Genomic DNA, 12,393 nt, shown 5'->3' on the forward strand with positions numbered 1-12,393 from the left:
CAAAACAAGTAACAAATGGATCACATATTCAAATGTAAAAATGAAACCAAAAACGGACTGACTGAAAGAAATCAAGTGATAACTTTTTTAAATTTCAGAGTGAAGAACTTTTTTAAAAATAATTTTTAAAAAATGCTTATTTTTGAGAGAGAGAGAGAGTACAAGCTGGGGAGGGGCAGAGAGAGAGGGGGACAGAAGATCTGAAACAGGCTCTGTGCTGACAGACTCACTAATAGTGAGATCACGACCTAAGCTGAAGCCGGAGGCTCAACCGACTGAGTCACCCACGTGCCCCCAGAGTGAAGAACTTTGAAGTATGACACAAAATCCAGAAGTCATAAAAAATATTAATGGATCCATTTTCCTACAGCTCAGAAGAGAAACATATTTACATGGCAAAACTGCCAGAAACAAAATCAAAAGACAAACTACAAGAAGGAAAACATATTTGTAACTCATATCACAAAGAGCAAATGTCTTTAGTATATAAAGAGTTCTGAGGAAAAGACAACTCAGTGGGAAAGTGGTAAAAAATATAGTAAAGAAAAAAGAAACTACAAGTAACTATTAGAATTAAAAAAATCACAGTAAGATGCCACTATTTTCGACCCTCTCAGGTTGTCAAAGAACAGCAAGGTTTATAACACACTATTGGTCTGGAGGTGGAAAAACACATTCATACACTGCTAGTGGGAGCGTCAACTGGACCAGTTCTGGGCAACTGGACAATACCTACAAAATTTAAAAGTATACGTGCTCTTTGACTCAGTGGTTCCACTTCTCGAAAGCTGTTTCTCGGATACTTGCCCGCACGTTTGCAATGACACGTTCTTCACTGTAGTATTGTTTGTCATTGCAGAGTTACCGGAAATAACATACACGTCCCGCAACAGAGGACCCACTGAATAAATTCTGATATATCTCCACACAATAGAATACTATGCGCCCTTTACAGAAGAATGACGAATCATTTCATATATGGGATGTAAAACAATGTCTAAGATTTACTGTTAAGAAAAAAAAGAAACAACAAAAAACAAAGTGCACAGTATACAGTATGCGATCACTTAGGTGAAAAAAAAAAGGGGATGCATTTGCATCGACTACCTCTCAGGGGATCTACTATAAACCATTAACAGGAGGCGGAGTCCTCCTGGGGAGGGAGGCATGGTTATAAAGAGGGAGAGTTACTTTTCAGTCTCATCCTTTTGCACCTAAAATAAGAAGGGGTGGGGAGAAACCACTGTCTGTTCTGGTAGCTACTCCATTCCTACTGGTTTCTGTTCCAACAGACATTGGCTGGAAGCCCTCAGCCTTTTCCACGGGCACCAGCGTCAAGTCAAAATTCCTTCACTCTGTGCTTGTGCAGCCGATTAAAAACTAAAAGAAAATCTAAATGCAGGTCTTTCCAAGACTGGAAAATGCCACGCTGCTGGCTTTGAGGATGGATGAAGAAGCCACAAGCCAAGGAACACAGCAGCCTTGAGAAGCTTGGCACGGCGGTGGCATAATACGGCCCTAGAGCCTCCAGGGGAAATGCAGCCTTGCCGACCCCTCCATCTGAACCCTGTTAAGACCCATCTCCAGACTTGCGGCCTGCAGAACTAGAAGACAATACAGCTGTACTGTTTTAAGCTAAAATAAATAGATAAAAGAAACGCAAGTGTTTCCACTGCTTGTTAATTCATCCCGTTAGTTTCAGCCCCCCCTTTTCAAGATATTTTAGAATCTTGATTCTGACATCCAAATGTTAACTTTCCCTCCCAATAGCAGTGCCATCTGCTAATATGGTGAGTGTAGCAGGCACGGAAAACTACTGAGCTGACCAAATGCACAGTCAGAAGCAGGGAACTGTAAGATTTCTCCCCAGATGTGCATCAAGCGAGTAACCAACTGGGGGGAAAGGGAGGGGTACAGTGATTAACGGGCTATAAATCCCCCTGACTGGGCCATCTCTGAGATCACGGTTTCCCTAGCTGTCTCCTCAGTCGGGAAACATCTGACGTCTAACTGGAAACAAGGCACACCACATACAGGGAATTTTCCTAGTGGCCATCCAAATAAATAATAGATTATGGTTGGTGTTGTCATCTACCATATCTTGCTCTTAGCGAAGGCACCAATTCTTTTTCTAGGTGTTCTCAAGCCCACAGTTTAATATTACATTCTAGAAAAAATCCGGGGGGACTTCACCTCAAATATACCTACCTCGAGTTTCCAGAATCTATCTTTTCCTCTTTTCTCAATGTCAGCACATCTGCAACCTTCAGGCACTGTGGCCTCTTTCTTTTTCTCCCCCGCGTTCTGACCTCCCTTGGCAAGGGTTCCAGGATCTTATCTGCAAAGGCTTTTCAATGCTCTGGGACTTGCAGCTCATTTTAAATGGCGAGGTGCTTGGGTTTTTCTCTTACTACCTTCTATTTGGAGTTTTGATGTCCTTTAAATTATATTTTGCTTTACTCGACCCAATTTAGTAATGCTTTTCCCCAGGGGAGAATGAAGCAAATCGGGGCTGAGTGTTTTGCTTTCTGACTGCTAACCTGACACCTTCAGCCCCAAGTGGAACCCTATGTAATAAATTCTCTCTTTATTCCTCTCGCTCTGAACATAACCAAAGGCATCTTTTATTGTCTGCACCTTTGCCAAGTCTCAATTTGTCCAGGACTTCCCTTCCTTCCTCCCATCTCTTACACCCTCCCTTTTGATGTTTGGGTCTGTCAGAGAGCTTTCTATAGAGCCAAGTCGGTCTCCTCAGCTCACCGCCTTTTACTGTGCAAGGATGTCCGCAGAGGCCTCGTCCTAATTTTCCATTTTAGAGCCTTTTATCCCTCTCATGCCACATGCCCACTGAAGTCTCTAAACGTGGGATCGTAACTTTTCTCCAACCTTTCCAACTGATTTTCTAAGACGATTCATCCATTCATGCCATGCCCTACGCTGCCCTTCCTTCTCCAACCAACTTTCTCCTGTGGTCCCTGGGACACCAGCTGCACCAGGCAATTCATTCCCTTGGTTGGAAAAGTGAGCACGGGGGTGGGGGGCGGGCAGCTCCCTGGTAGCTTTCTCTTCCCACTGAGAGGAAAGTGTACTGATGCACGTAAGCATTTCTCAGCTGCTCAGCTAGTAGCTGTGCGGGGCTGAGGCTGCCAGAGCAGGGGCTCTCCCAGCCCGGTGCCATCCTGCCCTCTGAGCACGGCCGGGCAGTCAGGAGCGAACTCCCCTGGGGACAGGGCTCCCAAGCGCTCATCTGTCAGTCTCACTCAAAGGCTCCTTGTGACTGGTCTCCCCCAGGTTGGCAGTGAGCTGCAGAGTCAACTGCACAGGATCTGGAGTCAAACGTATCTGGGTCTAAATTCTAGCGCAGTTCCTTACTAGCAAGTTGTTCGAAACTGAGCTCCACTTTTGCACGCCTGAACAAATGGTATTATCTGGCTGACGGGGTGACTGAAATAATCTGTGTACATTCCGGTGCACAGCTTTCACATCTACCCCTGTGCTCATCTCAGGTTCATGGGTTTTCAGAGGTGCATATACGCCCTTGGTGGACTGTTTCCCTTTCTATTTCAAACTGTTTCCTTTGGTCAGGCTGTGGTGTCTTTACTTGGAGAACCTTCCTTGGATGCGCCATGCTCCTCGAGCTCAAAGGACATAGTTCCAGTGGGGGTGGACCCTGGATCCTGACCCCTGCAGGCTGGGCCTGTGACCCAGGTCTGGCCAGGAGAGTGGTGGAGTACTCCAGACTGAGTGGTTTACAGATTGACCTGTGTTTTGAGCCAAAGTCCTCCAGGGGATTTTTACTGGGGCTTCCCTAGAAGATGTTTGCTTGTTCTCTGGAACTACGAGCTCTAAGAAATCACGTGAGCAGAGCTGTCATTTGGCTTCTTGCTGCGATGCCGAGGGAGCCTGTGTGGGAAACCAGGCAGACAGGCCGGTGGGCCGAAGGGATGAGAATGGGAACCCTGATGCCCGTGTTTCACCGCTGGATTAACCACTGGCCACTTGTGACGTGGGCCAATAAATGCCTTTTCTTAATGAAGCCAGTTTGCTGGGCTTCTGAGTATGCAAGCATGACCTACGCCATTGACCCTTTCACTTGTAGAGTCACGAGTTCCCTCTCATCAGGTCTCATGTTTGACTCCTCATTTAAGTCTGCTCCCCTGTATTTATGCAGACAAAATTAGCATATACATGGCACACTTAGAAATTCCTCAGACTTGCAGACCCAGGTCTGAATCCTGGCTTTGTCATTTACCAGTTTGGAGTAGGCGACATAACCCTTCTGAGCTTCACTTTCCGCAGGAAAACGGGGATTACCTGGGGATTTTTGCTTACGTGGGTGTTTTGCGGGTGTGGGCTAATACACGGGCAGGACATGTAAACAGACCACCGAAACAATCCTACTATTAGGTGGTAGGTACATTTATGTGAGTTCTCAATACCTTTTACTCTGCCCACCGGTCTACAGATCCTGAATTCACTAGTGTCTCCCACACTTCTTCCCACATCACATCTCTTAGCCACCAAGGTCTCCAGGTTTATCGAGGACAGGAACTCCGCAGGCTTTGGGAAGAGATGGGAGAGGAGGAGGTGGACGGGAATTTCAAAGTTCGAATGGAGGAGAGGTGGAATCAGGCTTGTTTAAAACGTTGGCGACTGCAGAAGTTGACACCCACTTGCTACTTATAAATATCCCTGTCTCTCAGCTTGGCTCCGCCTGCACGAAGCTTCAGTGGAAGATAACAGAGAGCAGCTGCTGCTAGGCAAACATGTGCGGCGCAGGGGAGGCGGCAGGAGGAAAACTGGGACTGGCTCGTGCTCAGGGTGGAATGATCTAAGAATGCGAGGGGAAGTCTTGGGCAGCTGGGTCAAAAAGGGCATTTTATCCGTCGCTGGAGGCCCGTGGAGGCAGAGAGACGCCGTGGGGTCCGCCATCCCCCCGCCCCGGGGCGCGCTGTGGAGCCCCAGCTTTATCTGGTTAGTGCCTCCTGGCCCGCGCTGGCGGCAGAAGACAAGATAGAAGGCTGCTGCCCGGCAGAGACGTACACCCGGGCGCTGGGGTTGCGGGGATGACAAAGTCAAGAGGCATTTCTGGGAATCCAGCTGGGACTTCTCAGAAGCAGGGGGAGAGGCAGAGAGGACTCGAAGTCTTCTCCAGGATTTCCAGTCTGGGAAACAGGGCGACCACGAAAGGTCGAGTCAAGTTCGAGAATGCAAGCACCACCAGGGCAGGCTTGGGGAGAGGGGCTCAGATGTATCTCGGTCTGAGGTTCCCGAAGGACGTCCATTCATTCAACCCTTACTGCGTCCCACGTCAGAGTCCATTCTGGGTGTTCATTCCGTGGCAGAAACACAGCTTAGAGGAAAGGGTGGGGCTGACAGAGACGCAATGTCCCTTGCCCTCAACTCTAGGTTCTGCTGACCCTGTGACCCTGTCCCTATCGTCTGTACTTGTAAAGCACCCCCCCCCCTTTTAATCTTTTAAATAACAGCTCCCAAAACCAAATGTACCCCATCAGACACCGCACTACATTTAACACTCCAATAAGAAAAGTAGTATTCTCATTTTAGAGACGAGGAGCCCGAGGCTTAAAACCATTAAGCGACTTGCCCAAGTCCGCACGGCTGCTAAGTGACAAGGCTGGAAATTGCTCCCAGGATCCTCAATGTCCTTAAAAAAACCACCTCAGACGCCACTCCTTCGTGAAGTCCTCCCCGAGTCCCCCCGACAGGCTGTGAGCGTGCCCTCCCGTGGATCCCACGGGGCTTGGCTTCAGCTTCTGCTGGCACGCAGGCTGCTCTGTGCAAGCCACACGGCGGGCGTGGAGATTCGGGGAGGGCCCTTGCAGCACACCAGGCTTTGCTGCTCCACACATGGTTCCGTTTAATCCTCCCAACATCCCTAGCTTTTATGTCCTTGTCATACTGCACCCCTCCCTCACTGCCCAGCAAGTGCCATGGGACGGGATTTGTCACACGCCTTCGGTTCCCCGCTGCCCCCAGCACAGGACCGACTACGTGCGGGCTGTGCACTTGGTAACTGAGCGCTGCACTTGCAGACTCTAAACGTGGGCCTCCTGGGGGAGGAAAGGCATGAGATGGAGCTTTCCAGTGGGAGGTGAGCAGTCTGAAGTGAGGTGCGGCTCTGTTCTTTCCATTTTCACCCTCCTTATTCGTTTTCAGCCAAAGCACATTCTCTCCAGTCTTTTGACGCCAGGAGGGCAGGGCCGCAGACTGGATAGGAAGCAAGTAGGTACAATTCTCTCTTGTCCCTATCTAACCTCTGGCTCCTTCTGCTGCTCTGGAAACAAACCGCAGTACCTAATAGGTTTTCCATGAAAATGTAGCGTTACTGGAAGAGTCCGTTCTGGCTGCCTTAGCAAGACAGGAGCTGGCGCTGGAGACTTTCTCACCCGTTGCCATGCTGCAGGCTTTCGGAGGGACAAGGTTCATTCCATCATCCACTGTCCCTCTCAGGAAGGTGGGGCGTCTTGACCAGCACCCCGGGTTCACATTTCTCTCCCTCTTTTCCTTGCTGCTCTCTAAGCTGTCTGCTCTCCCACCGCATTTAGGTGTAAGGCACTGATCTGCATCTATTTGAAAGCATCCTTTTTCAGGGTTGCAGTGAGGTGGTTCCAGAACAATTGTGGTTTTAATGCAAAATCTGCCTCACTGGACCCAGCCAGGACAGTCAGGGCCTGGACCTCAGAGGAACCCACTTATGAGACCAAGGGAAAATGGGCTTTTCAAGACTCTGGCTCCTGGCCACACAGTCCCGGCAGACTAGCAGGGCATGTTGGGGAGGCTTCACACATGCATTGCTAGGGGCCCTCCTCCAGACATCGTTTTAGGCAGCAAACGCGAGGAAGCTGCTGGATATGCACAAAGGTATTTGGAAGGAAAACACTCAGTTACCTTATAAAATTAATCGCCATTACCATCAAAGATATTTTCCTGGAAAGAAGGTATTTTTTGGTTGGTGACAAAAGAATCTTTCATTCACAACTTTCCCTCTAGGGCAAAAGCCAGAATGCAAGATTCTGGATCATTCAAGTCTAAAGAGACAGGAAGATGAGAGATCAACAGGGGGGAAAAAAAAATTAATGAGAAGTCACATGTGACATCTTTAGGTAAGCCTAAAGGTGATGAAAAACATGTATCTTTGTATCTAAAAAACAAAAAACTCCAAAGACATAAATCACTATGGCACTTAGGGAGGCAGCCTGAATGAACCCATTCAATATGCTGGGATATTCTAGAAGAATCCATCAGAGGAGCTGACACGTAAATCACTCTCCAGAGATGTTATTCTCCAAAGACAGTAGGAGGCCACATACATGGACTGATGGTACTCCTAGGAATGCTGACTGTGCGGTAACTCAGCTTTCCATCTACATAAACTTTTGTAATGGTTGGGAAAGTAATGGCGATCATTTCTATTTTTGGTTGTTTCTCATATTTGTCATTCTGCAGAGGCAAGACCTTTCTACACTTCACTCTGTGGGAGGCATGTTCTTTGGTTTTCTCAGCATTTCATAGCCTTCGTGAAGCAGAAAACATAGCTTGGACTTAAAGACTCAGATCTGAATCTAACTCAGAATTACCTATGTAATTTTGAGTGAGTTACTAATTTTATTTCTAAATTTTCTTTCTCATTTTTTTTTTTTTAAACGTTTATTATTTATTTTTGAGACAGAGAGAGACAGAGCATGGACGGGGGAGGGTCAGAGAGAGAGGGAGACAGAATCCGAAACAGGCTCCAGGCTCTGAGCCGTCAGCACAGAGCCCGACGCGGGGCTCGAACTCACGGACCGCGAGATCGTGACCTGAGCTGAAGTCGGGCGCTTAACCGACTGAGCCACCCAGGCCCCCCTCATTTTATTTCTAAAGCGGGGATATTTATTCTACCAAAGATTCTGAGAATGAAAACTTACATGACAGGCCTGACAGTCACGACTTCCCAATACTCGTTCTCTCTTCTTGCTCCCTTAACCCGCCACAGGACCTCAAACTGACCAACTGCATGTACTGCTAGGTGAAAGGCTAGTTTTTCTATAAAGCCCAGCAAGGCTGATGTTTTAGTGGGCCTGCTTTAAGGGGCTAAAGAGGATTTTTCCTTTTCTTCACATATTTTCAGATCAGAGAGAAGTAATGCCACTAATCTGTAAGCCTTGAACTTAGAAGTAAGTAACAGATGCAGTTTCCATTTTGTCAGACTAGTCTGTACTGTAATTACAAGCCCTGGGGCAGGGGAGTTTGAAGGCAGACCTCATCTGGTTGGGAGGACTGAGAGACTGAGAGACTTCACAGAGAGATGGCACCGGGATGGAATCTCACCGTACGGGGAAAATCTCAATGAGGAGAGGGAAAGGAAGGTATTCCTAGAGTAGAAAATTAGAGGCAATGCCCAGGTTATGCTTAGGTATCAGTAAGAAGTTGGAATGGAGAGCTACGGTTAGTTTCTTTCACCCTAAGGTTGCTCTTATACTCTGCAGTTTATACAGCCACTCCAAAAGTTGCAGAAAATCCCAGATTCTTTGCTTCAATGACCATCACACCCCCTGGGGGAATATTTCCTGGGAACTTAGCTCAGCACTTGCCAAGCCAAACCACTTGCCCAGTTTCACAGGTGCAGCTTACTAGATGATCTTTATCTAGGTTTGTACTATTTACAAACAAAATGAGTCAGTTCATTATTTCTTGCAGGTGTATCTTAAGAATACTTACACGCATTTAACTAACCCCTGAATAAACTCTATAGATGTTTCATTATGTTAACAGCTTATATAATATTATGGAGGACCACTGGTATAGTACCCTTATTGTAGCTATACCTTGGATGCAGTTAGACTAACTGATGGGACAGCACTTTGAGCAATCCCAGGCTTTCCTAAAATTTTTCACGGCCCAACTTGCATAGGCAAAACCGAAGTCTTGGCGCCCTCTGGTGGCAGACTGGTTCTTAGAGTCCAATAAGCTTCTCGACTAGAAACAGGCAGGTATTATGAGCACAGAAGCCACAGGATAGTAAACATGGCACATTTTCCTAGATCATCTTTACTGAAGATTTTTTGGGGAGGGGGGAGTGGGTAATGCAAAAACATTTTCATATTAAAACAAATGCATATAATATTGAATAGAATATAAAATTTACATTACTTCTTGCAACAAAGTAAGAGACATCAAAGACATTTCAAGGTAGGCTACTCATGAACTTCAGGCTGTATTCCTAAACCCTGAGGGAGGGAGGACACCCTTACGTGCTCACACTAATATTATGGGCGCTGCTCTTTTGATAGAGAAGTCTGAGGAGCAGCAAATTAAGTGCTTGCTCATTTGGCAACATCCAGTGGATTACTTAAGTAGTGAAACCATATGCTTTCTCATTTTAGAGCATTTTAACCTGCTTTAAAAAGGCCTGAGTAAATAGGAGCTTTATGCTTGAGTTGAAATTATTTCCTTCTAAAGTGATTTTTTTCCTCCTATAAATGTTAACATGCTTAACTGAGGGTATGACATGCGAGATGGTCAACATCCTAAGAACCCTGCGGACTTAAGTCTGCGTTATCAGATAAGGAGTTATAAGTACACTTTCCAAGGGCATCATTAGGAATGAAAAGTAAACTACTCACCTTCGGCAACAACAAAAAAGAAACAAAATTAAACACTGAAGAAAATATTATAAGATTATAATCACATAGAAAAATTATATACAATGAAAATAATTTAGGGACTTCGGCAAAGACTTCTAAGAAAGGGGGCTACTGAAAAAAAGGGGGGGCTACCGCTGCTGTATTTGCTTTTCATATTTTATATGATAAGAATTTCTTTGGAGGGGGGAAAGAAGCCATTATGCTTCCTTTCCAAATCTTGTTTGTTCTCTGTAATTTTCCCTTTTTTTGTTGTTGGCAACAATTTATTACTTTGCAATAAGAAACTGAAGGAGTGGATACCCCTGTAGAGATTTTCCAAGGTAATTTAGCAATGGTCTTTTTTTTGAAGAATGAGAGGGTGAATCAAATGTGCTTAGAAGCAGATAATGAGAGGCAGATTCTGGTGGATGCTGAGGTTTTAGGGTCTGCTAAAGAAAAGGTATCCATAACCTCCCACATAGTTTACCTTATTAAATTTCTTAAGTTTTATAGAACTATTTCTTTCTTGAGAATGTACTCTACATTTTAAAAGCCTTAAAATTAAGACTCAAGTCACATGACCACCTGCCTATACCTTTAGGAAAATGCAACTTTTGTTTTCTAAGTAAGGAATCTGAGGCACAAACATCCCATTTCAGAATAGTAACTAAGGGGAACTCTCAGTGGTAAATTACGTAGTGCTGGGAAAAAGAACAAAAAAGGCAGACACCAAACACCTCCATTTTCCCAAGATTGATTATTAAAAAAGCGCGCCACACTGTATAGAAATCAATGTTCTCTCCCATAATTCTGTGCATCTGGGACTATAGAAATGTCACTGTCCCTGCCCCACATCTTCAAATTAACATTCTCAGGTCACAACAATAAGTCTTCCCAAAGGGGACCTTCCGGAAAAACAAGCTATTTCCTCGGCTCATATTTCCCTGGAAAAAAAAATAAAATAAAAACAAATAAAGTCTAGTGTGAACATGAGGTCAGCCAGTCCAAATCAGCAGAGAGATCCAACTGGACACGTTTCTGGAGACGTGACTAAAATGGCCAGGGAAGACTGGGCTATCACTGTACAGAGCAGCAACGTGCACTCTGACTCAAGCCGAGCTTTCGTGGAACTAACTTACAGTTTTGCCATGCGGGTAAGGCAAGAATTTCTGACTTATTTCAACAGAATTCCCAGTTTGGATTCTGGCTCTGCCACTTGCCGGCTGGGTTATCAAATGAGTCGGTACATATAAAGTGCGGAGACAGTCCTACCACTCGCCAAGTGCTAGATTTTATTTACTTTTTAATGGAATGGTCAGGTCTCTATGAAGTACTTCTAAAATGTTACAATTAAAGTAATAACCTTAGGAGCTTAAGTGACTAGACTCAAGTTAGACTGGCTGCACACAGATCCCGCTCTCACAAATACAGAGTCTATAACCTTGGGTTATATAATTAGTGTTATTTAATGGTTCAAAGTCCCAGTTTCTTCAGATGGGAAGTGGGATGATAAAGAATGGTACCTATGCATCCTCCTCATATGGTTATTTTGAGAGTTGCACGAGCTGATACAGGCTCTCAGCACGATGCCTGATATATAGCAAATACCCCATCAAGATTGCTGCTCTTGTCCTCAGCACTTATGGGACTGACTGCTCCCTCGACAAGGTGTCTGATACCCTAATACATTTTCTATCTGCTTTCTTCCGACAGCAGGGGGTTAGTTAGAAAGCAGGGAAAGAAAGGCCATCTTTCCTTTAAATGGGGACCACGATAAGAGACTGCCCAATAGAGAGTGTAAGACTCAGAACGGAACCCAGAACGTTCATGTTAGGTGTGTATGGCAATCATTCGTGTTCTAGCCTGGATTCACACAGGGCTTGCTGGGCTTGCACACTGGGCAAAAAGGCAGCTACAGTAGCACTTAAGCCTTTTTCATTCACAGTTTAGGCTGAGCTCTGTGAACAAAGGCCTTTCTCACACGCATTACAAGTGCCATAACAAAATGCAACAAAGAGCTTCCTCATACGCTATCTTCCACAATCCTCTAAAAGTGCTTCCCGCTTAAAAACAGCTTTAAACTGATGGCCATTAGAAGTGATCCCGTGTTACATTCAGCACACAGCCACCCATTTTGGTTCCTAACCTAATAAAGCTTTGGCCAGACTGACTGAGACCTGTGGTTGCAGATGACACACCTCACAATAACAAACCCAGAAACTGGAGTCTGGACAAAATCATTCTCTAAAAACACTCCAGAAGTAAGAGGCCAGCTCCATCAACATCACTGTGACAAATAATGTCGTAAAACAAACAGCTTCTTGTTTCTCAGTTTCCTCTCTACTGCAGGAAAACACCTGAATATATAAGGAGATTGTGGGAAGTTACGAGAAAAAAGATGAGGTTGGAAAAAAATAATCTGAAATCGAGGCCATCATCTTAACCACCAGGATAACTGTCTACCTGGACCCTACTTGTAATTTGAATGTGATCGCTAAAATGGCTTCCAGGTCACATCCAGAGATTCTCAATTCCTCATTACCCCTCCTGATGACTTCTCAGCAGCACATTTTATGACTATGCTGGAGCGATACATGGAACACTGGAAAGGGTGCATTAATTGGTAGTTAAAGGGTAAGCTACAAAAATTAACCTGGGATTCCAGAGACGTTATTTAAGAAAACAAACAAAAACAAAATAAAAGAAAATAGGAGGGGTGATGAGGAAGGGGGGGAGGAATGGAAGGAGAGAGAGAGTAAGACAC

At 45.4% G+C, this 12,393-nt stretch overlaps 1 protein-coding gene across 5 annotated transcripts in view; it reads right to left on the reverse strand.

The window, feature by feature from the left end:
• MTCH2 (mitochondrial carrier 2) overlaps positions 1-12,393 on the reverse strand; it is a 37,710-nt gene that overhangs the window by 7,850 nt on the left and 17,467 nt on the right. For 2 of the 5 annotated variants that reach the window (XM_042957665.1, XM_015537532.2), the window contains one exon: positions 10,368-10,573. The exons of the other annotated variants lie outside the window; for them this stretch is intronic. In XM_042957665.1, coding sequence (XP_042813599.1) covers positions 10,487-10,573 — 87 coding nt within the window. In that variant the 3' untranslated portion in view covers positions 10,368-10,486. Of the gene's footprint in view, positions 1-10,367; positions 10,574-12,393 lie in introns of those variants that run through there. 5 annotated transcript variants of the gene reach the window in all.

This window comes from Panthera tigris, chromosome D1 (genome assembly GCF_018350195.1).
Source record: "Panthera tigris isolate Pti1 chromosome D1, P.tigris_Pti1_mat1.1, whole genome shotgun sequence".
Classification (NCBI taxonomy): Eukaryota; Metazoa; Chordata; class Mammalia; order Carnivora; family Felidae; genus Panthera; species Panthera tigris.